The sequence below is a fragment of the Coregonus lavaretus genome, assembly GCF_964263955.1.
Source record: "Coregonus lavaretus genome assembly, chromosome: 16".
NCBI classification, from domain to species: domain Eukaryota; kingdom Metazoa; phylum Chordata; class Actinopteri; order Salmoniformes; family Salmonidae; genus Coregonus; species Coregonus lavaretus.
Genome location: NC_140003.1, coordinates 39,811,558 through 39,836,222, shown reverse-complemented (window position 1 = coordinate 39,836,222; position 24,665 = coordinate 39,811,558). Strand labels below are relative to the sequence as shown.

The 24,665-nt window shown below is 45.8% G+C and overlaps 1 protein-coding gene and 2 long non-coding RNA genes across 3 annotated transcripts; 1 reads left to right on the top strand and 2 right to left on the bottom strand.

The window, feature by feature from the left end:
- Positions 1-2,638: 2,638 nt before the first annotated feature.
- Positions 2,639-24,390, top strand: fhl2a (four and a half LIM domains 2a; the record flags this gene model as incomplete). The annotated part of the gene is made up of 6 exons (XM_084179874.1): positions 2,639-2,798; positions 12,475-12,650; positions 12,811-12,985; positions 16,726-16,895; positions 23,566-23,752; positions 24,239-24,390. Exons 2-6 carry the CDS (start codon positions 12,495-12,497, stop codon positions 24,388-24,390), a joined length of 840 nt encoding a protein of 279 aa, XP_084036000.1. The 5' UTR covers positions 2,639-2,798; positions 12,475-12,494.
- Positions 5,482-5,971, bottom strand: LOC311143966. Its single transcript, XR_014614455.1, has 2 exons — positions 5,785-5,971; positions 5,482-5,701 (listed from the first exon to the last, which is right to left on the bottom strand). It is a non-coding gene; the product is annotated as an uncharacterized lncRNA (long non-coding RNA).
- LOC311143965 lies at positions 10,345-10,841 on the bottom strand. Its single transcript, XR_014614454.1, has 2 exons — positions 10,648-10,841; positions 10,345-10,564 (listed from the first exon to the last, which is right to left on the bottom strand). It is a non-coding gene; the product is annotated as an uncharacterized lncRNA (long non-coding RNA).
- Positions 24,391-24,665: the final 275 nt, after the last annotated feature.

Genomic DNA, 24,665 nt, shown 5'->3' with positions numbered 1-24,665 from the left:
CCTCTGGATGAGCGTTTTCCTGTTTACTTACGGCCTTATACAGCTCATTGAGTGCAATCTTAGTGCCAGCATCGGTTTGTGGTGGTAAATAGACAGTTATGAAAAATATAGATGAAAACTCTCTTGGTAAATAGTGTGGTCTACAGCTTATCATGAGATACTCTACCTCAGGTGAGCAAAACCTCAAGACTTCCTTAATATTAGATTTTATGCACCAGCTGTTGTTTACAAATATACACAGACCGCCACCTCTTGTCTTACCGGAGTCAGCCGTTCTATCCTGCCGATGTAGCGTATATTTTACATTTTAGTCATTTAGCAGACACTCTTATGCAGAGTGACTTACAGTTAGTGCATATATTTTTTCATACTTGCCCCCCGTGGGAATCGAACCCACAACCCTGGCATTACAAGCACCATGCTCTACCAACTGAGCTACACAGGGCCAGTTGTATATCCCGCCAGTTGTATGTTATCCATGTCGTTGTTCAGCCACGACTCTGTGAAACATAAGATCTTAGGTCATCCAATTTGTTTTCAAATTATTGAACGTTGGCTAATGGGATTGATGGAAGAGGCAGTTTACTCGCTCGCCGTCGGATCCTTACAAGGCACCCCGACCTACATCCACGATATCTCTGTCTCTTTCTCATGCGAATGACAGGGATTTGGGCCTTGTCGGGTGTCTGTAGGATATCCTTCGCGTCCGACTCGTTGAATAATTTTTTTTCGTCCAATACGAGGTGAGTAATCGCTGTCCTGATATCCAGAAGCTCTTTTTGGTCATAACAGACGGTGGCAGAAACATTATGTACAGAATAAATTACAATAAATTAGTATGTGTGCATGCGTGCGAGCGCAGCACTAAGATTCAGATGGGTTCTCCAGCATTGCATAATACAATTAGGGCAAAACCACACGTGACCACAGCACAGACATCACTCAATCTCTTTGCAAACATATGATCCAATCATCGACAGAAAAATACTTGATTCAATCATCCACTCAGAAAAACATTGCTTCACTACAACTAGATAAAACCTGCATTTCATCATACCTCAGAGCCACGTATCGAATCATGACACTGCATGTACTTTCCAGGAGTTCGGCACACTTGTACATACATTGTATGGCACTTGTATTACACGTAGAAGTAAAGTAATGTACATGTCTGATAAAAGTTCAGAGTGAATAAATACCCTCTTTTCTTCCACATTGAGGTATTAATTCTGTGCACGTGTGCATGCATGCATGTGTGTGTATTAGTCAGGTCGTTGGTGTCTGTCTTTAGCCATTAGCGGTCACTGGGATGGGTGACATCAAAGAGAACACAGAGCCCAGTCTCCAACAGCTGCCCGCCTTTTTAAAATAGCTGGAGATTTTATCAGGGTTTAGTTTATATTTTTTATTTTAGGACCAAGATTAACCCTTATTTAAGCTAGGTGAGTTAGAGAGAGAGAGAGAGACAGAGAGAGAGAGAGAGGGCGAGAGAGAGAGAGCGCACGAGAGAGATAGCTCAAGAGAGCGAGAGTGAGAGTGAGAGAGAGAGAGAGAGCGAGCGAGAGAGAGAGAGTGATAGTGAGAGAGAGAGAGAGAGCGAGAGAGTGCGAGAGAGTGCGAGCGAGAGAGAGAGAGAGAGAGAGAGAGAGAGAGAGAGAGAGAGAGAGATAGAGAGAGAGAGAAGAATAGATGAGGAGGAGAAGTAGAGGAGAGGAAGAGCAACAGCGATGGAGAGACTTTGGGAAAAGGGATTGAAGAGGGAGAGTCATTATTACTGGTAGATAGGATAGTATTTCTATTCCTCTTTCAACTTGAAGACAGAGAACAGAAAATTCCTCTGACTTCTTGTTTCGATCTAATTTGGACCAGTACACCAAGACCCTTCTCTAGCCCTTTAACTTATGCAGTCTTAGTTTGGACCCCCATACTTGAGTAAGAAGTGGTATATCTGAGGATCTTATACACAAAGACTGTAATACATGAGGAACATACCATGATATTACAGGGGGTTTAGTCTAGAGAGGGGGACTGAATGAGGTAAAGATGAAATGCAAACAGAAAAATTGTCAGGATCGGGTTGGAAAAACAAGGGAAAGCAAATAGAGAGAAAAAGAGAGCGAGGGAGTTGGGGACAGGGAGAGATGGGAGAATAGAGAGAGAGAGAGAGAGAGAGAGAGAGAGAGAGAGAGAGAGAGAGTTGGGGACAGGGAGAGAGGGGAGAATAGAGAGAGAGAGAGAGAGAGAGAGAGAGAGAGAGAGAGAGAGAGAGAGAGAGAGACAGAGACAGAGAGACAGAGAGAGAGAGAGTTGGGGACAGGGAGAGGGGAGAATAGAGAGAGAGAGAGAGAGCGAGCGAGCGAGCGAGCGAGAGAGAGAGAGAGAGAGAGAGAGAGATGAGAGGGTGAATAAGAATAAGAGGGGAAGAGATAAGGAATTTAGGAGAGTGAGGGGTGGACATTCTCAAGTTCTCCTGTTTTTCATTTGCCTCCTTATATGGTCAAACCATGACGGTAGAATCAGTGGGCAGAGGGGAGTAGGTCAGAACTTAGAGAGAAAGAGAGAGGGAAGAATGAGAGCGAGAGGAAAGTGGTGAGAAGTGTAGAGGAGAGGGGTATGCAGCGTTGTGTGCTTGGGACACTGGGGAATTCCAGAGGCAGCCGGCCACACATGCGTACAGATATACACACACACACACACACACACACACACACACCACTGGTCAACAGAGTGACAGGCCATGCAGAGAGAGGGATAACCAGGGGCTCTATCAGGGGCTGGACTGCTAACAGCTGCAAAGCGTGAGTAGACATTTTCCAGTGTGCCGTCACACACACACACACACACACACACACACACACACACACTGTGGGAAGCTGAGCTGTGTTGTGGTACGTTGTGATGCTGACAGCTGGAGGCGAGGTGATGGATGACTGACTGCAGGGTGACATAGTGAGTGTTGGAATGCGCAGGGGCGAAGGTCCCCTGTCCCTCTCTAAGTACGGTTGGTAGATAGAGCTATTAATAATACCCCTCTCATCTGTCACCCTGCAGCTGTCACAGCAACAGACAAAAGAGTGGCTGCTGATAGACACACAGAGGTCAAAGACTAAACCCTCTAGAGAGACATACTTGATACTACAACTGTCGGCAATATAACACTGGCTCAAAAGATGACAGGCAGATGTGTATTGTGATTTCCTCAATGTCTTATCAGAGATCTCTATTGTGCTATATTGTGTTCCCTCCACTTTTGTACATTTACAGTTACATTTATGTCATTTAGCAGACACTCTTATCCAGAGCGACTTACAAATTGGTGCATTCACCTTATAGCCAGTGGGACAACCACTTTACAATATGTATTTGTTTTTATTTTATTTTATTTTTGGGAGTGGGGTAAGGGGGGGTAGAAGGATTACTTTATCCTATCCCAGGTATTCCTTAAAGAGGTGGGGTTTCAAGTGTCTCTGGAAGGTGGTGAGTGACTCCGCTGTCCTGGCGTCGTGAGGGAGCTTGTTCCACCATTGGGGTGCCAGAGCAGCGAACAGTTTTGACTGGGCTGAGCGGGAACTGTGCTTCCGCAGAGGTAGGGGGGCCAGCAGGCCAGAGGTGGATGAACGCAATGCCCTCGTTTGGGTGTAGGGACTGATCAGAGCCTGAAGGTACGGAGGTAAATGCACTTTGTGGATATTATATTCATTGCAGTGACAGGCAAGTGAATTGAGATCCAGTTCTCATTTACTATAACAGACTGATTGTGAGGAGCATGAATCCTCTCTGTTCCTACTCAGTGTCAGGAAGCGGATATCTCTGTATAAACATTGACACAGACAAGGCCAACAGACACACTTGGCTTTTACAAGCTGGCTTCTGTTTATCTAGTTGGACTCTTAAAAACCTACTTACAAATGTCCCGTATGTACAGTATGCAGGTCATGGATCTAGGTTCTTGAACATAACTTGAATGAACCCTTTATCCCACTAGAGTCGATGTCCGTGCCCTGGCGGAAATCTAATTAGCATAATAAAAATATCCCCATATAAATCTATCAGTTTCAGCTAGAGATATCTGTTTTTTGCATTGGATGTGTCTCAATCCACCGCATCCACTGATGTTGCACTTCCGCATCTGTGGTGAAAGGTGAAAGAGCTAGAGCGGTGTTTGTCAGACCATGAGACATCCTGAAAATCGGTCTTCTCACAAAATCATCTGTAGCGTCGAACGTCCCCTCTGTGGAAAGATGAGACTCTCACGAACACGACGGTGTTCTCCATTTTGCACTACGAACCCCACAAGCGTCTTGGGACTCGTCTGAATTCGGGACAGCCGATCTGCCAACTTCTGTCTGTAGCGTCCGAACAGTTTGGGCTACACACTAATATGAACACATACATGTGGGTTATTTTGCTGTAGGTTGCCCACAGGCCTCACAATTCTCGTCTGAAGGTCCCCCGGTAACAGTTATGGAAGTATATATGGAGACTGTTTAGTGCCAAAAATAAGGAGTAAATATATGTAAAAAATATATATATATAATTTCCTGATCTTTCTTATATCTCTCAGATGTAGGACAGACACTTCCGAATAAACTTTCTTTAGATTTTTTTGGGGGGGGACTATCTGTTGTTCCATGTAGTGAATATGTTATTCAACGTATCTCCCGAGTGGCGCAGTGGTCTAAGGCACTGTGCCACTAGAAATCCTGGTTCGAATCCAGGCTCTGTCGTAGCTGGCCGTAACCGGGAGACCCATGGGGCGGCGCACAATTGGCCCAGCGTCGTCCAGGGTAGGGGAGGGAATAGCCGGCAGGGATGTAGCTCAGGTAGAGCATGGCGTTTGCAACGCCAGGGTTGTGGGTTCGATTCCCACGGGGGGCCAGTATGAAAAATAATAATGTATGCACTCACTAACTGTAAGTTGCTCTGGATAAGAGCGTCTGCTAAATGACTAAAATGTAAAAATGTAATGCATTTGTATAGGCTAATAGCAGTGGGACTATCTGTTGTTCCATGTAGTGAATATGTTATTCAATGCCTTTGTATAGGCTAATAGCATTAAAGCCCATCAAATAATTTTTTTATACACTACCAGTCAAAAGTTTGGACACACCTACTCATTCAAGGGTTTTTCTTTACATTCTACATTGTAGAATAATAGTGAAGACATCACAACTATGAAATAACATATATGGAATCATGTAGTAACCAAAAAAGTGTTAAACAAATCAAAATATATTTTATATTTGAGATTCTTCAAATAGCCACCCTTTGCCTTGATGACAGTTTTGCACACTCTTGGCATTCTCTCAACCAGCTTCACCTGGAATGCTTTTCCAACAGTCTTGAAGGAGTTCCCACATATGCTGACCACTTGTTGGCTGCTTTTACTTCACTCTGCGGTCCGACTCATCCCAAACCAGGGTGATTGTGTTATGATTTAACTGGATAGAACCCAAATGCAGACAAGTACACCAAGCCAGAGAAGTTTTAACAGGTTTATTATAATGTTCAATAGTCCAGGTTTCCAATAAATGGGGAAGAGCAAGTCCAGGTTACAGGGAGGGTAACAGATCCAGGTCAGGGCAGGTGTGGTACCGTAATGTCCTAGTGTCCGTGGTGAGTCCAAAGGAGAGGTCCGATAGTGGAGAGCAGGATGGTGGTGGCAGGAGTGAAGCGGAGGCAGGAGTCAGGTTCCAAATATCTGTGGCACAGGAGAAAAAGTAAATAGACAGGCCAAAAACACAAGAGCGAAAACAGACAGGTTGAGTCGGCAGCGAGACTAACATGGTTGTCTTGACTATGATCTGACGATGAGTGGCAAGTTTGACCGGGTCTTAAAGGGCTGAGGTGATTATGGTGAATGAGCTGCAGCTGGAACCCTGACTCCCGCACACCAGACTTCACTCCTGCAATCAAGGACAAACAGAGGGGAGGGGAAGAGCAGAGAGAGAGCTACCTAGCAGCAGTAGGCCTAACAGTACTCCCCCCTCTACGGACGCCACCTGGCGGCCGACAGGGTTTATCGGGATGTGACCGATGAAATTCACGGACCAGAGCAGGATCCACAATGAAGCTCCTGGGCACCCAGGAACGTTCCTCAGGACCATAACCCTCCCAATCCACCAGGTACTGGAAACCACGACCTCGGCGGCGAACATCCAGAAGTCGCCGGACAGTGTAGACCGGACCCCCACCCACGATCCTGGGCGGAGGAGGGGGACGAGAGGGCGGGCACAGAGGGCTAACCGACACAGGCTTGATCTGGGATACATGAAAAGTGGAATGAACCCGTAGGGAGGCAGGAAGCTGTAGCTTAACCGCGCAGGGGTTAACAATAGACAGTATCTTGAACGGTCCTATAAAACGCGGCGCCATCTTCTTAGATTCTACTTTCAATGGAAGATCACGTGACTTAAGCCATACCTCTTGACCAGGAGAGTAACCGGGAGCCTGGGACCGGTGACGGTTGGCTTGCCTCTGCATGTACGCCGAAGCTCGGGACAGAGCTACCCTGGCCTTCCTCCAGACCTTGAAGCAGCGGCGCATGTGGGACTGCACCGAGGGTACCGCCAGTTCCCTCTCTTGAGAAGGGAACAGGGGAGGTTGATAACCCAGAGCACACAGAAAGGGAGACAAACCAGAGGAAGCGTTAGTCAAGGTGTTATGAGCATATTCCACCCAGGGGAGCATGGAGCTCCAAGACCCAGGGTTAGACCCTGTGACACAGCGAAGAGCGGTCTCCATCTCCTGGTTCGCTCTCTCGGCTTGCCCGTTGGTCTGGGGGTGATATCCAGAGGACAGCCTGGATGTGATGCCCAAAGCTTTACAGAAAGCTTTCCATACCTGGGAGACAAACTGGGGACCCCTGTCGGAGACAATATCAGTGGGCAGACCATGAGAGCGGAACACATGTTCAACCAAAATATCAGCCGTCTCTCTGGCAGTGGGCAGTTTAGGTAGGGCCAAAAAATGAGCAAACTTAGAAAAACGATCAATCACAGTAAGAATGACAGTCTTTCCAGACGAGGGGGGAAGTCCAGTGACAAAATCCAAAGCAATGTGGGACCAGGGCTGGCTGGGTATAGGCAGAGGTCGTAGATGACCAGCGCTGGCCTGGGTGGAGTTCTTACTTCGTGCACAGACCGTACAAGCAGCAATGAAGGCTCGAGTGTCCGCCTCCATCCTGGGCCACCAGAACTTCCGTCGCACAAAGTCAAGGGTCCGAGTAACTCCAGGGTGACAGGTAAGGGGAGACGAGTGAGCCCACTGAAGTACCTGGGAGCGAACAGACTCAGGGACAAACAACCGGTTAGGAGGACCGCTCCCAGGGTCAGCTTGATGATGTTGAGCCTGTCTAACAATCCCTTCGATGTCACATGTAATGGCCACAATACTGCAGGTAGGAGGCAAGATGGGTTCAGGGTTACTACCAGTATCAACAGCAGAATGAACACGAGACAGGGCGTCAGGCTTGACGTTGCGTGACCCAGGACGGTAAGACAGAGAAAAATTGAATCTCCCAAAAAATAGTGCCCACCTGGCTTGACGGGGATTGAGCTGCTTAGCTGACTGGATGTATGCCAGATTCTTGTGATCCGTCCAAACGATGAAGGGTTGTTCCGCCCCCTCCAACCAATGCCGCCACTCCTCGAGAGCCAGCTTAACGGCGAGCAGTTCACGATTGCCAACATCATAATTACTTTCTGCCTGAGAAAGATTCCGTGAAAGAAAAGCACAGGGATGCAGCTTGTTATCTTCAGGAAAACGTTGTGACAAAACCGCACCTACCCCAGTGTCGGATGCATCCACCTCCACGACAAACTGGCGGTCTGGGTCCGGCTGCATCAGAATGGGAGGCGAAGCGATGTTTCAGTTCTTCGAACGCTGATTCGGCCCCTTCATTCCAAGCGAACGGTAGTGAGATGGAGGTGAGAGCGGTGAGTGGTGCCGCAATGCGGCTGTAGTCCTTGATGAACCTCCTGTAGAAGTTCGCAAACCCCAGGAATCGTTGAAGTTGTTTGCGGGTGGAGGGGGCTGGCCAGTCCGTGACTGCAGAGATCTTAGCTGGGTCCATCCGCAACTCCCCCTGAGCGATTATGTAACCCAAAAAAGAGGTCTCAGACACATGAAATTCACATTTCTCCATCTTCACAAATAGTTTGTTCTCCAACAACCTTTGCAACACCTGGCGCACATGTAGTTCATGTTCCTGGGAGGACTCTGAGAAAATCAGGATATCATCCAGATAGACAAAAACAAAACGATTCAACATGTCCCGAAGGACATCATTCACGAGTGCCTGAAAAACAGCAGGGGCATTAGGCAAACCAAAAGGCATGACCAGATACTCAAAATGTCCCAAGGGTGTGTTGAAGGCAGTCTTCCATTCATCACCTTTACGAATGCGCACCAGGTGATACGCATTTCGTAGATCCAGTTTCGTAAAGATGGTAGCACCATGAAGGAGGGGAAAAGCAGAATTAATCAAAGGCAGAGAATACTTGTTCTTAATGGTGATGTTGTTAAGTCCACGGTAATCAATACAGGGTCTGAGGGTCTTATCCTTTTTAGCAACAAAAAAGAATCCCGCTCCTACCGGTGACGAGGAAGGACGAATAATACCTGCCCCCAAGGAGTCCAGAATGTAGTTCTCCATAGCCTCCATCTCCGGGCGGGAGAGATTGTACAGGCGACTGCTGGGGAGCGGGGCTCCTGGCTGGAGGTCAATGGCGCAGTCGTAAGGCCGGTGAGGAGGAAGGGAAGTAGCTCTGTGTTTGCAGAAAACGGATGCCAGGTCATGATACACCTCAGGGACAGCAGAAAGATCCATGGACTCCAGTGGAGGTTGAGGCACAGTACTGGCAGGAGTCTGAGCAGAACACAAGCAATTCACATGACAAAATGTGCTTCATGAAACAATTCTACCTGTCACCCAATCAATGTGTGGATTGTGTCTTATGAGCCAGGGGATACCAAGGACCAGGGGGGTCTGTGGGCAGTCGATAATATGGAATTGAATGTTCTCCTGATGATTTCCCGACACTCTAAGACAAACAGGAACAGTCTGATGGGTAATACGGGTCAACAATTGTCCATTTAGACCCTTAGCCTGCAGCGGACAGTCCATAGGAACAGTCTCCAAATCCATTTGTTGAGCCCACTCTCTATCCAAAAAGCTTTCGTCGGCACCAGAGTCAACCAGCGCACTAACAGAGAAATTCTGGGACTGCCACTGGAGGGATGCCTGGAGCAGAATGCGGGGAGAAGAGGAAGAATCCGCTGCTCGGCTCACCAAAACTTCTCCCATTAATGATGAGCCGGCCCTTTTCCCGGACGAACTGGGCAGGAAGGAACGAAATGACCAGCCTCTCCACAATACAGGCAGACCCGAGCCTGAATACGACGTGCACGCTCCTCTGAGGACAACCGTGCACGACCCACCTCCATGGCTTCGGGTTCATTGCTCCTCGTATCGACTCGGGAAGACCCGGCTTTCTCCGTAGGGAAGATGCGGGGAAGAGTTTGTTGACGACAGACAGGTTGCTTGGAACTAACACTCCTCTCCCGGCGGCGCTCCCGAATCCGATTATCCAACCTGATGGTGAGTGAAATAAGATTATCCAGCGTAGGCGATTCACCATATGACACCAATTCATCTTTTAAAGTCTCAGACAAAGCATTGATGAACACTCCTTGTAATGCCTCGTCATTCCAACCACTCACTGCCGCTAAAGTCCGAAACTCCACTGCCATCTCCGCCACACTGCGAGCCCCCTGCTGAAGAGAAAACAACCGTTTCGCAGCCTCCTTGCCTCGTACGGGGTGGTCAAAAACCTTCCTCATCTCAGTGGTGAAGGCAACGTAAGCGTTGCAAATGTCCGACTGACTCTCCCAGACCGCGGATCCCCAGGCACGAGCGGAACCGCTAGTAGAGTTGATAAGGTAGGCAATACGGGCTCTTTCTGAGGCGTAGGTGAGGGGCTGTTGTTCAAACACTAACGAGCATTGAGTCAAAAAATCGCCACAGGTTCCCATGTTCCCGTCATAGCGCTCTGGAGCAGGAACAAAGGGCTCTCTGATCTGGGCTGAAGGGGTAGTAAGGGCAGACACTTGATTGGTGAGTAATTGAACCTGATTAAGCAGCACCTGACTGTCCTCAGCAATCGTCTTAAACAGGGTATCATGTTGGCCAAGTAAAATGCCCTGGTTGGCTATGGCAGTCCAAATTTGAGTGCACTCTGGTGTGGTATCCGAGCTACTGTCTGCTGGGTTCATATTGGTCAGATCATACTGTTATGATTTAACTGGATAGAACCCAAATGCAGACAAGTACACCAAGCCAGAGAAGTTTTAACAGGTTTATTATAATGTTCAATAGTCCAGGTTTCCAATAAATGGGGAAGAGCAAGTCCAGGTTACAGGGAGGGTAACAGATCCAGGTCAGGGCAGGTGTGGTACCGTAATGTCCTAGTGTCCGTGGTGAGTCCAAAGGAGAGGTCCGATAGTGGAGAGCAGGATGGTGGTGGCAGGAGTGAAGCGGAGGCAGGAGTCAGGTTCCAAATATCTGTGGCACAGGAGAAAAAGTAAATAGACAGGCCAAAAACACAAGAGCGAAAACAGACAGGTTGAGTCGGCAGCGAGACTAACATGGTTGTCTTGACTATGATCTGACGATGAGTGGCAAGTTTGACCGGGTCTTAAAGGGCTGAGGTGATTATGGTGAATGAGCTGCAGCTGGAACCCTGACTCCCGCACACCAGACTTCACTCCTGCAATCAAGGACAAACAGAGGGGAGGGGAAGAGCAGAGAGAGAGCTACCTAGCAGCAGTAGGCCTAACAGATTGTGGATGCCAGGTCATCTGATGCAGCACTCCATCACTCTCCTTCTTGGTCAAATAGCCCTTACACAGCCTGGAGGTGTGTTGGGTCATTGTCCTGTTGAAAAACAAATGATAGTCCCACTAAGCCCAAACCAGATGGGATGGCGTATCGCTGCAGAATGCTGTGGTGCAAATGCTGGTTAAGTGTGCCTTGAATTCTAAATAAATCACTGACAGTGTCACCAGCAAAGCACCCCCACACCATCACACCTCCTCCTCCATGCTTCACGGTGGAAACAACACATGCAGAGATCATCCATTCACCTACTATGCGTCTCACAAAGACACAGCGGTTGGAACCAAAAATCTCAAATTTGGACTCATCAGACCAAAGAACTGATTTCCACCGGTCTAATGTCCATTGCTCGTGTTTCTTGGCCCAAGCAACTCTCTTCTTAGTAGTGGTTTCTTTGCAGCAATTCAACCATGAAGGCCTGATTCATGCAGTCTCCTCTGAACAGTTGATGTTGAGATGTGTCGGTTACTTGAACTCTGTGAAGCATTTATTTGGGCTGCAATTTCTGATGCTGGTAACTCTAATGAACTTATCCTCTGCAACAGAGGTAACTCTGGGTCTTCCTTTCCTGTGGCGGTCCTCATGAGAGCCAGTTTCATCATGTGCTTGATGGTTTTTGCGACTGCACTTGAAGAAACTTTTGAAGTTCTTGACATTTTCCAGATTGACATGAAGGTCAGTTTCTTCAAGTGCAGTCGCAAAAACCATCAGGGACTATCACTGACCTTCATGTCACAACACAACTGACTCCCGAGTGGCGCAGTGGTCTAAGGCACTGCATCGCAGTGCTAGCTGTGCCACTAGAGATCCTGGTTCGAGTCCAGGCTCTGTCGCAGCCGGGACCCATGGGCGGCGCACAATTGGTCCAGCGTCGTCCAAGGTAGGGGAGGGTTTGGCCGGCAGGGATGTGGTTTGTTTCCCACGGGGGGCCAGTATGACAAAACAAAAAAACAAACATGTATGCATTCACTAACTGTAAGACGCTCTGGATAAGAGCGTCTGCTAAAGGACTTAAATGTAAAATGATTGGCTCAAACGTATTAAGAAGGAAATCAATTCCACAAATTAACTTTTAACAAGGCACACCTGTTAATTGAAATGCATTCCAGGTGACTACCTCATGAAGCTGGTTGAGAGAATGCCAAGAGTGTGCAAAGCTGTCATCAAGGCAAAATGTGGCTACTTTGAAGAATCTCAAATATAAAATATATTTTGGTTTGTTTAACACTTTTTTGGTTACTATATGATTCCATATGTGTCATTTCATAGTATTTATGTCTTCATTATTATTCTACAATGTAGAAAATAGTAACAATAAAGAAAAACCCTTGAATGAGTAGGTGTGTCCAAACTTTTGACTGGTACTGTATATTTTTGGGGTACTTTAAGGGGTCTTAAAATTCTAAATCAAATAGCTAAATGATCCTTGGTATGACCTTCTTAAAACAATTCCATATAGCTTAGTAGACCCCCTCCCCCCTCTGGCTTAGACAGGGCTTAGACTGTTATGGGTTGTATAGTAGTAGGACAATTGATATTCCCAAACTCTCACTCTCCCCTCTCCTCAGGTTAGCGAGGTGGGATTCCCAGTGCAAAGATGACGGAGCGCTATGACTGCCACTACTGTAAGGAATCCCTGTTTGGGAAGAAGTACGTCCTGAGAGAGGAGAACCCATACTGTGTCAAATGCTATGAGAGCCTATACTCCAACACCTGTGAGGACTGCAAGAAACCCATCGGCTGCAACACCAGGGTAGGAACACACACACACACACGTATGCATTGCATGACACATGCAAATAGGGATGTACCACTAGCACTGTCTCTTTTTTTTTTTACCTTCCATCCAAGAACATTATCAAAGTGTGCTGTCTGACAGTCAGATTGTGATTGTCCCTCTGTTGCCTCCGTAGGACCTTTCCTATAAGGACCGCCACTGGCACGAGGAGTGTTTCCAGTGCTTCCAGTGTAAACGCTCTCTGGTGGACAAGCCCTTCTCCACCAAGGATGACCAGCTGCTCTGCACTGAGTGCTACTCCAACGAGTACTCCTCCAAGTGCCACGAGTGCAAGAAGACCATCATGCCTGGTGAGAACCTACACCTACATGTATCTAATCTACATATACTAAACACACACACACAGACGTGCACACAGGCATGTACACAGACTACTCTTGGACTATCACAGAGTACACAAACCTTCATAATTGTTGCAAACACAATTTAGATCTGTTAAAAATCAATTAAATCAATTAAAAACGAAATACCAATAATCTTTATGAAGTGATGTTATTCTACAGCCCTGACATTTTGAGTTGATTTGTTTGAGTGGTAGTAGTAGTAGTAGTAGTAGTAGTAGTAGTAGTAGTAGTAATAGTAGTAGTAGTACAAGTAGTATTACCACTAGGAGTAGTAGTAGCAGTAGTAGTAGTAGTAGTAGTAGTAGTAGTAGTAGTAGTAGTAGTAGTAGTAATACAAGTAGTATTACCAGTAGGAGTAGTAGTAGTAGTAGTAGTAGTAGTAGTAGTAGTAGTACAAGTAGTATTACCAGTAGGAGTAGTAGTAGCAGTAGTAGTAGTAGTAGTAGTAGCAGCGGTAGTAGTAGTAGTAGTAGTAGCAGTAGCAGTAGTAGCAGTAGTGGTAGTAGTAGTAGTAGTTGTACCAGCAGTAGTAGTAGTAATAGTAGTAGTAGTAGTAATAGTAATAGTAGTAGTAGTAGTAGTAGTAGTAGTAGTAGTAGTAGTAGTACCAGTAGTAGTAGTGGTAGTAGTACCAGTAGTAGTAGTAGTAGTGGTAGTAGTAGTAGTACCAGTAGTAGTAGTAGTAGTAGTAGTAGTAGTACCAGTAGTAGTAGTGGTAGTAGTAGTAGTAGTAGTAGTAGTAGTAGTAGTAATAGTAGTAGTAGTACCAGTAGTAGTAGTGGTAGTAGTAGTAGTACCAGTAGTAGTAGTAGTAGTAGTACCAGTAGTAGTAGTAGTAGTAGTAGTAGTACCAGTAGTAGTAGTAGTAGTAGTAGTAGTAATAGTAGTAGTAGTAGTAGTAGTAGTAGTAGTAGTAGCAGTACCAGTAGTAGTAGTAGTAGTAGTAGTAGTAGTGGTAGTAGTAGTAGTAGTAGTTGTACCAGCAGTAGTAGTAGTAGTAGTAGTAGTAGTAGTAATAGTAGTAGTAGTAGTAGTAGTAGTAGTAGTAGTAACAGTAGTAGTAGTGGTAGTAGTAGTAGTACCAGTAGTAGTAGTAGTAGTAGTAGTAGTAGTAGTGGTGGTAATAGTAGTAGTAGTAGTAATAGTAGCAGTAGTAGTAGTACCCGTAGTAGTAGTGGTAGTAGTACCAGTAGTAGTAGTAGTAGTAGTAGTAGTAGTACCAGTAGTAGTAGTAGTGGTGGTAATAGTAGTAGTAATAGTAGCAGTAGTAGTAGTGGTGGTGGTAATAGTAGTAGTAGTACTATTACTAGTAGTAGTAGTAGTAGTATTTGTAGTAGTCGAGGTGTTAATATTAGCAGTAGTAGTAGTAGTGGTGGTAGTAGTAGTAGTAGTAGTAGTAGTGGTGGTGGTAGTAGTAGTGGTAATAATAGTAGTAGTAGTAGTAGTACCAGTAGTAGTAGTAGTGGTGGTAACATTAGCAGTAGTAGTAGTAGTAATAGTAGTAGTAGTAGTAGTAGTAGTACCAATATTAGTAGTAGTGGTGGTAATAGTAGTAGTAGTATAGTAGTAGTAGTAGTGTGTATAGCCAGGACTAAACTCAAAAGTTTTGGATGATTCTAACTAATCTACGTCTTTAAATATCCTCATTACTATAAGCCCTTGGGATGGTGCTTCTCCCAGACAGACATACAGTCAGGCAGTCAGTGTAAATCTACTCTGGTGAGGTCTGGGTGCAGCAGAGCAGAAACACTGTATATAGATACTGTATAAATTATCTCCAGACTTCCTTGAACACAACAATGCCTCTCTGTCCCTAATGTTTTTTATAGAAAGACCCCCAGGCAGTATTCTAGAGAGCAACTCTGAGGGGGCACAGTGAGGGAATGTGTGTGCTACTCAAGGACTCAGTCCCCTCCTCTACTCCCTGTTCACCCATGACTGCATGGCCAGGCACGACTCCAACACCATCATTAAGTTTGCCGACGACACAACAGTGGTAGGCCTGATCACCAACAACAATGAGACAGCCTATAGGGAGGAGGTCAGAGACCTGGCCATGTGGTGCCAGGATAACAACCTCTCCCTCAACGTGACCAAGACAAAGGAGATGATTGTGGACTACAGGGGGGGAAAAAGAGGACTGAGCACGCCCCCATTCTCATTGACGGGGCTGTAGTGGAACAGGTTGAGAGCTTCAAGTTCCTTGGTGTCCACATCACCAATGAACTATCATGGTCCAAACACACCAAGACAGTCGTGAAGAGGGCACGACAAAGCCTATTCCCCCTCAGGAGACTGAAAGGATTTGGCATGGGTCCTCAGATCCTCAAAAAGTTATACAGCTGCACCATCGAGAGAATCCTGACTGGTTGCATCACCGCCTGATATGGCAACTGCTCGGCCTCCGACCGCAAGACACTACAGAGGGTAGTGCGTACGGCCCAGTACATCACTGGGGCCAAGCTTCCTGCCATCCAGGACCTCTATACCAGGCAGTGTCAGAGGAAGGCCCTCAAAATTGTCAAAGACTCCAGCCACCCTAGTCATAGACTGTTCTCTCTGCTACCGCACGGCAAGCGGTACCGGAGCGCCAAATCTAGATCCTGCTACTCTGTTAATTATTTATGCATAGTCACTTTAACTCTACCCACATGTACAGTGACAGAAAAAAGTATTTGATCCCCTGCTGATTTTGTACGTTTGCCCACTGACAAAGAAATGATCAGTCTATAATTTGAATGGTAGGTTTATTTGAACAGTGAGAGACAGAATAACAACAACAAAATCCAGAAAAACGCATGTCAAAAATGTTATAAATTGATTTGCATTTTAATGAGGGAAATAAGTATTTGACCCCGTCTCAATCAGAAATATTTCTGGCTCCCAGGTGTCTTTTATACAGGTAATGAGCTGAGATTAGGAGCACACTCTTAAAGGGAGTGCTCCTAATCTCAGTTTGTTACCTGTATAAAAGACACCTGTCCACAGAAGCAATCAATCAATCAATCAGATTCCAAACTCTCCACCATGGCCAAGACCAAAGAGCTCTCCAAGGATGTCAGGGACAAGATTGTAGACCTACACAAGGCTGGGATGGGCTACAAGACCATCGCCAAGTAGCTTGGTGAGAAGGTGACAACAGTTGGTGCAATTATTCGCAAATGGAAGAAACACAAAAGAACTGTCAATCTCCCTCCGCCTGGGGCTCCATGCAAGTTCTCACCTCGTGGAGTTGCAATGATCATGAGAACGGTGAGGAATCAGCCCAGAACTACACGTGAGGATCTTGTCAATGATCTCAAGGCAGCTGGGACCATAGTCACCAAGAAAACAATTGGTAACACACTACGCCGTGAAGGACTGAAATCCTGGAGCGCCCACAAGTTCCCCCTGCTCAAGAAAGCACATATACATGCCCTCTTTTTTTCTCAACACTTTTTTGTTGTTGTTTTATTTTACTTTTTTTATTAAGAAATAAATGCATTGTTGCTTAAGGTCTGTAAGTAAGTATTTCACGGTAATGTCTACACCTGTTGTATTTGGCGCATGTGGCAAATAAGATTTGATCCTCTTTCACACTCTTCATTCTCTATCCTCCCTAATTCCGTTACCCACCCACCCACCCTCTCTCTCTCTCTCTCTCTTTCCCTCTCTCTCTCTCTCCCTCCCGCCCTCCCTCCCTGCAGGTTCCAGGAAGATGGAGCATAAGGGTAACAGCTGGCATGAGACCTGCTTCACCTGCCAGCGTTGCCAGCAGCCCATCGGCACCAAGAGTTTCATCCCCAAGGAGAACCACAACTTCTGTGTGCCCTGCTACGAGAAACAGTTTGCCATGCAGTGTGTGCACTGCAAGAAAGTAGGTCAAAGGTCATGACCTTAGTGTAAATACTGTAGTTTCTCTTCCTCACTTTTTCTGTCCTCTAAAGTGGTGTATACATCATACAGATAGAAAACAGGGCTATTTCTACAACTGCTGAAAGATTGGCTGTGAATCTGGCAGGCAAGACTAGAGCAAGATCGTTTAGCACTTTATGTGTACATAAGTGTAATCATTATCCATTCACGTGGCAATTTATTAAATGGATTGCTGTAACCGCTAAAATCTGGTATCTGTTGGTGCCTGGTTTGTAGTGTGTGTGTGTAGTGGGGAAAAAAATATTTAGTCAGCCACCAATTGTGCAAGTTCTCCCACTTAAAAAGATGAGAGAGGCCTGTAATTTTCATCATAGGTACACGTCAACTATGACAGACAAAATGAGAAGAAAAAAATCCAGAAAATCACATTGTAGGATTTTTAATGAATTTATTTGCAAATTATGGTGGAAAATAAGTATTTGGTCAATAACAAAAGTTTCTCAATACTTTGTTATATACCCTTTGTTGGCAATGACACAGGTCAAATGTTTTCTGTAAGTCTTCACAAGGTTTTCACACACTGTTGCTGGTATTTTGGCCCATTCCTCCATGCAGATCTCCTCTAGAGCAGTGATGTTTTGGGGCTGTCGCTGGGCAACACGGACTTTCAACTCCCTCCAAAGATTTTCTATGGGGTTGAGATCTAGAGACTGGCTAGGCCACTCCAGGACCTTGAAATGCTTCTTACGAAGCCACTCCTTCGTTGCCCGGGCGGTGTGTTTGGGATCATTGTCATGCTGAAAGACCCAGCCACGTTTCATCTTCAATGCCCTTGCTGATGGAAGGAGGTTTTCACTCAAAATCTCACGATACATGGCCCCATTCATTCTTTCCTTTACACGGATCAGTCGTCCTGGTTCCTTTGCAGAAAAACAGCCCCAAAGCATGATGTTTCCACCCCATGCTTCACAGTAGGTATGGTGTTCTTTGGATGCAACTCAGCATTCTTTGTCCTCCAAACACGACGAGTTGAGTTTTTACCAAAAAGTTCTATTTTGGTTTCATCTGACCATATGACATTTTCCCAATCCTCTTCTGGATCATCCAAATGCACACCAGCAAACTTCAGACGGGCCTGGACATGTACTGGCTTAAGCAGGGGGACACGTCTGGCACTGCAGGATTTGAGTCCCTGGCGGCGTAGTGTGTTACTGATGGTAGGCTTTGTTACTTTGGTCCCAGCTCTCTGCAGGTCATTCACTAGGTCCCCCCGTGTGGTTCTGGGATTTTTGCTCACCGTTCCTGTGATCATTTTGACCCCACGGAGTGAGATCTTGCGTGGAGCCCCAAATCGAGGGAGATTATCATAACCAAGATGGCGAAGTAGTGCAGTCCTGTTTCTGTCGTGTGTCTGTAAATAGGCTGTAAATACCCTGTTTTTTTGTATTTTTCGTACATATTTCCCTATCAGACTTTTCATCCTTCTACAAAATATACTTTCCTGCAACCCGCCTCACTCAATGTGGAACGGATTCTATTATTGACTTACCTTTTATCTAGAATCTAGAATCTCCAGTTGAAACTAGCTAGCCAGCTAACTAGCTACTTGCTATTAGCCACAGCTAGCGGTGTTTCACCCAGATCATTGGATTTTTTCTGCGGGATAAATTTTAATCACTGGACATTGATCACCGGATATTCGGCCAGTCTGCACAGCGCGTTATCGACCCAGAACATATCAGTTTTTCCGCCGGAATCACTGATTCACTGGACCTTTAACTCCGGATTCATCGCTACCAGCTGGCTACAACAAAACGGAGGCTGTGGTCTGGCTAATCATCCCGAGCTAGGCCCATCTCCCGGCTATCTACCTCTCTATCAACCGGACGGGACCACCTAGTGTTGACACGGAGCCCCGCCGATCCTACACGACTGGTCTGCCGACGAAATCGTCTGATGTGGTTACGACGTTAACCACGAAGATTCCATCCATCTGCTAGCCCTGGCCCGTTAGCACACGTTATCCGTGGCCTCTTTACTCACTAAACTGAACTAGCTACTGAACTAGCTACTTGCTATTAGCCACAGCTAGCGGTGTTTCACCCAGAATATTGGATTTTTTTCCGCGGGATTAATTTTTAATCACTGGACATTGATCACCGGATATTCGGCAAGTCTGCACAGCGCGTTATCGACCCAGAACATATCAGTTTTTCCGCCGGAATCACTGAATCACTGGACCTTTAACTCCGGATTCATCGCTACCAGCTGGCTACAACAAAACGGACGTAGCACACGCTAGCTGTGGCCTCTTACTCACTAGCGCTTCACCACCGGACCTTATGATAACTCAGCTATACAGCTGATATCTGCTGGACTGTTCCTTTTTACGGTACTACATCCTGTTTATGTTTAGCCTCAGCCCAAACATGGTTAGTTTATTGTTGTTTCGGTTATTTCTAATTGTACTATATCACTGTAGACCCCCCAGCCTAGCTAAACCTGCCTTAGTTAGCTCCTTTGTCCCTCCCCCCATACACTCAGAGACCGACTCAATTGATGCCTCTAGAGATACTATCTCTTTCATTGTTACCCAACGCTTAGGTTTACCTCCACTTTACTCATATCCTTCCATATCCTTGTCTGTACATAATGCCCTGAATCTTTTCTATAACACCCGGAAATCTGCCCCCTTTATGCTATGTACCCAACGCACTAGAAGACCAGTTCTTAAAGCCTTTAGCCGTATCCTTATTCTAGTCCTCCTCTGTTCCTCTGGTGATGTAGAGGCTAACCCAGGCCCTGTAGCCCCCAGTATCACTCCTACTCCCCAGGAGCTATCATTTGATGACTTCTGTAATCGCAAAAGTCTTGGTTTCTTGCACATAAATATCAGAAGTCTACTTCCTAAGTTTGAGTTATTCACTGCGTTAGCACACTCTGCCAACCCTGATGTTCTAGCAGTGTCTGAATCCTGGCTCAGGAAGGCCACCAAAAATTCTGAAATGTCCATCCCCAACTATAACATTTTCCGTCTAGATAGAACTGCCAAAGGGGGTGGAGTTGCAATCTACTGTAGAGATAGCCTGCAGAGCTCTATCATACTATCCAGGTCTGTGCCCAAACAGTTTGAGCTTCTACTTCTAAAAATCCACCTTTCCAGAAATAAGTCTCTCACTGTTGCCGCTTGCTACAGACCCCCCTCAGCCCCCAGCTGTGCCCTGGACACCATATGTGAATTGATTGCCCCCCATTTATCCTCTGAGTTTGTACTGCTTGGTGACCTAAATTGGGATATGCTTAATACCCCAGCCATCCTACAATCCAAGCTAGATGCCCTCAACCTCACGCAAATTATCAACGAACCTACCAGGTACAACCCTAAATCCTTAAACATGGGTACCCTCATAGATATCATCCTGACTAACATACCCTCTAAATACACCTCAGCTGTCTTCAACCAGGATCTCAGCGATCACTGCCTTATTGCCTGCGTCCGTAACGGGTCCGCGGTCAAACGACCACCCCTCATCACTGTCAAACGCTCCCTAAAACACTTTAGCGAGGAGGCCTTCCTAATTGACCTGGCCCAGGTATCCTGGATGGATATAGATCTCATTCCGTCAGTAGAGGATGCCTGGTTGTTCCTTAAAAGTAATTTCCTCTCAATCTTAAATAAACATGCCCCATTCAAAAAATACAGAACTAAGAACCGATATAGCCCCGGGTTCTCCTCAGACTTGACTGCCCTTGACCAGCACAAAAACATCCTGTGGCGTACAGCATTAGCATCAAATAGCCCCCGCGATATGCAACTTTTCAGGGAAGTTAGGAACCAATATACACAAGCAGTCAGGAAAGCAAAGGCTAACTTTTTCAAACAGAAATTTGCATCCTGTAGCACTAACTCCAAAAAGTTTTGGGACACTGTAAAGTCCATGGAGAATAAGAGCACTTCCTCCCAGCTGCCCACTGCACTGAGGCTAGGAAACACTATCACCACCGATAAATCTACAATAATCGAGAATTTCAACAAGCATTTTGCTACAGCTGGCCATGCTTTCCATCTGGCTACCACTAACCCGGCCACCAACTCTGCACCCTCTGCTGCAACTTGCCCATGCCCCCCCCGCTTCTCCTTCACACAAATTCAGACAGCTGATGTTTTGAAAGCACTGCAAAATCTGGATCCCTACAAATCAGCTGGGCTAGACAATCTGGACCCTTTCTTTCTAAAACTAGCCGCCGAAATTGTCGCAACCCCTGTTACTAGTCTGTTCAACCTCTCTTTCATAACGTCTGAGATCCCCAGAGATTGGAAAGCTGCCGCGGTCATCCCCCTCTTCAAAGGGGGTGACACTCTAGATCCAAACTGCTACAGACCTATATCCATCCTGCCCTGCCTTTCGAAAGTATTCGAAAGCCAAGTTAACAAACAGATCATCGACCATTTCGAATACCACCGTACCTTCTCCGCTATGCAATCCGGTTTAAGAGCTGGTCACGGGTGCACTTCAGCCACGCTCAAGGTCCTAAACGATATTATAACCACGATTGATAATAGACAGTACTGTGCAGCCGTCTTCATCGACCTGGCCAAGGCTTTCGACTCTGTCAACCACCGCATTCTTATTGGCAGACTAAATAGCCTTGGTTTCTCAAATGACTGCCTCGCCTGGTTCACCAACTACTTCTCAGATAGAGTTCAGTGTGTCAAATCGGAGGGCCTGTTGTCTGGACCTATGGCAGTCTCTATGGGGGTGCCACAGGGTTCAATTCTTGGGCCGACACTTTTCTCCGTGTATATCAATGATGTTGCTCTTGCTGCTGGTGACTCTCAGATCCACCTCTACGCAGACGACACCATTTTGTATACATCTGGCCCTTCATTGGACACTGTGTTAACAAACCTCCAAACGAGCTTCAATGCCATACAACAATCCTTCAGTAGCCTTCAACTGCTCTTAAACATTAGTAAAACTAAATGCATGCTTTTCAATCGAACGCTGCTAGCACCCGCCCACCCGACTAGAATCACCACTCTCGACGGGTCTGACCTAGAGTATGTGGACAACTACAAATATCTAGGTGTCTGGTTAGACTGTAAACTCAACTTCCAGACTCACATAAAGAATCTCCAATCCAAAGTTAAATCTAGAATCGGCTTCCTATTTCGCAACAAAGCCTCCTTCACTCATGCTGCCAAACATGCCCTCGTAAAACTGACTATCCTACCGATCCTTGACTTCGGCGATGTCATTTACAAAATAGCCTCCAACACTCTACTCAGCAAATTGGATGTAGTCTATCACAGTGCCATCCGTTTTGTCTCCAAAGCCCCATACACTACCCACCACTGTGACCTGTACGCTCTTGTTGGCTGGTCCTCACTACATGTTCGTCGTCAAACCCACTGGCTCCAGGCCATCTATAAATCACTGCTAGGCAAATCCCCGCCTTATCTTAGCTCATTGGTCACCATAGCAGCACCCACCCGTAGTCTGCGCTCCAGCAGGTATATCTCACTGGTCATTCCCAAAGCCAACACCTCCTTTGGCCGCCATTCCTTCCAGTTCTCTGCTGCCAATGACTGGAACGAATTGCAAAAATCTCTGAAGCTGGAGACTCTTATCTCCCTCAATAACTTTAAGCATCAGTTGTCAGAGCACCTTACCGATCACTGCACCTGTACACAGCCCATCTGAAATTAGCCCACCCAACTACCTCATCCCTATATTGTTATTTATTTTGCTCTTTTGCACCCCAGTATCTCTATTTGCACATCATCTCTTGCACATCTAGCATTCCAGTGTTAATACTATTGTAATTATTCTGCACTATAGCCTATTTATTGCCTTACCTCCATAACTTGCTACATTTGCACACACTGTATATATATTTTCTGTTGTATTTCTGACTTTATGTTTTTTTTTTACCCCATATGTAACTCTGTGTTGTTTTTATTGCACTACTTTGCTTTATCTTGGCCAGGTCGCAGTTGTAAATGAGAACCTGTTCTCAACTGGCTTACCTGGTTAAATAAAGGTGAAATAAAAAATAAAATAAAAAAATCAGTGGTCTTGTATGTCTTCCATTTCCTAATAATTGCTCCCACAGTTGATTTCTTCAAACCAAGCTGCTTACCTATTGCAGATTCAGTCTTCCCAGCCTGGTGCAGGTCTACAATTTTGTTTCTGGTGTCCTTTGACAGCTCTTTGGTCTTGGCCATAGTGGAGTTTGGAGTGTGACTGTTTGAGGTTGTGGATAGGTGTCTTTTATACTGATAACAAGTTCAAACAGGTGCCATTAATACAGGTAACGAGTGGAGGACAGAGGAGCCTCTTAAAGAAGAAGTTACAGGTCTGTGAGAGCCAGAAACTTTGCTTGTTTGTAGGTGACCAAATACTTATTTTCCACCATAATTTGCAAATAAATTCATAAAAATCCTACAATGTGATTTTCTGGATTTTTTTTCTCTCAATTTGTCTGTCATAGTTGACGTGTACCTATGATGAAAATTACAGGCCTCTCTCATCTTTTTAAGTGGGAGAACTTGCACAATTGGTGGCTGACTAAATACTTTTTTTCCCGACTGTATGTGCTCACTTGTGTGCAGTCACTGTGCACGTGTATGTGTTTGATGTGTGTGTATCTGTCTCTCCCTATAATAGCCCATCACTACTGGTGGGGTGACCTATCGCGACCAGCCCTGGCATAAGGACTGCTTCCTGTGCACCGGCTGCAAGCAGCAGCTGTCTGGCCAGCGCTTCACCTCCCGTGATGACTTTGCCTACTGCCTCAACTGTTTCTGCAACCTGTACGCTAAGAAGTGTGTCTCCTGCACCACCCCCATCAGCGGTAAACTATCTCTCCATCTGTTCCAGACGCACGTTTTCTGCTCAGGTCATGCACCGATTATTAGATCTTTACAACACGTGGACTAGTGCTTAGTGTATCAGGAACTAAACGAACATGATATAACGATCTGATCATCTGTGCAGACCTGCGATTAAATTGTGTACCAGAACACACCCTGTCTCTCTAACAGAGTGAGTCAGTCAGTCAATTAGATACTCACTTTTAAATCAGTTCTAACTTATAAGCAGTAAGTCTGTCAGTCAATCACTTACTCACCCATCACGCTGTACACTGTGGCCCTGTTTGAATCCTTACTAAATGTCTCCTCCTTTCCTCCCTCCCCAATCACTGATCTATGTAATTGGGTTAGAGAAAGCAAGGTGCAGTATATCTGCTCTACGGTTTCCTCCATTTATGTTTTAGGATGCAGAGACATCCCTCACCTTTTGATTACAGTATGTGTTCATCTCTTCCTGTCTCTCTCAGGTCTGGGTGGCAGTAAGTACATCTCATTTGAAGAGCGCCAGTGGCACAACGACTGCTTCAACTGTAAGAAGTGCTCCGTCTCCCTAGTTGGCCGGGGTTTCCTCACCGAGCGTGACGACATCCTGTGCCCCGAGTGCGGCAAAGACATCTGATTGGATAGTAACGAAACAACCAGGAAGTAATAGAGTCCCAACAACGACTTATCAGAGCACAACTGAGTATCACTGTATACAGTGAGGGAAAAAAGTATTTGATCCCCTGCTGATTTTGTACATTTGCCCACTGACAAAGAAATGATCAGTCTACAATTTTAATGGTAGGTTTATTTGAACAGTGAGTGACAGAATAACAACAACAAAATCTAGAAGAACACATGTCAAAAATGTTATAAATTGATTTGCATTCTAAATGAGGGAAATACGTATTT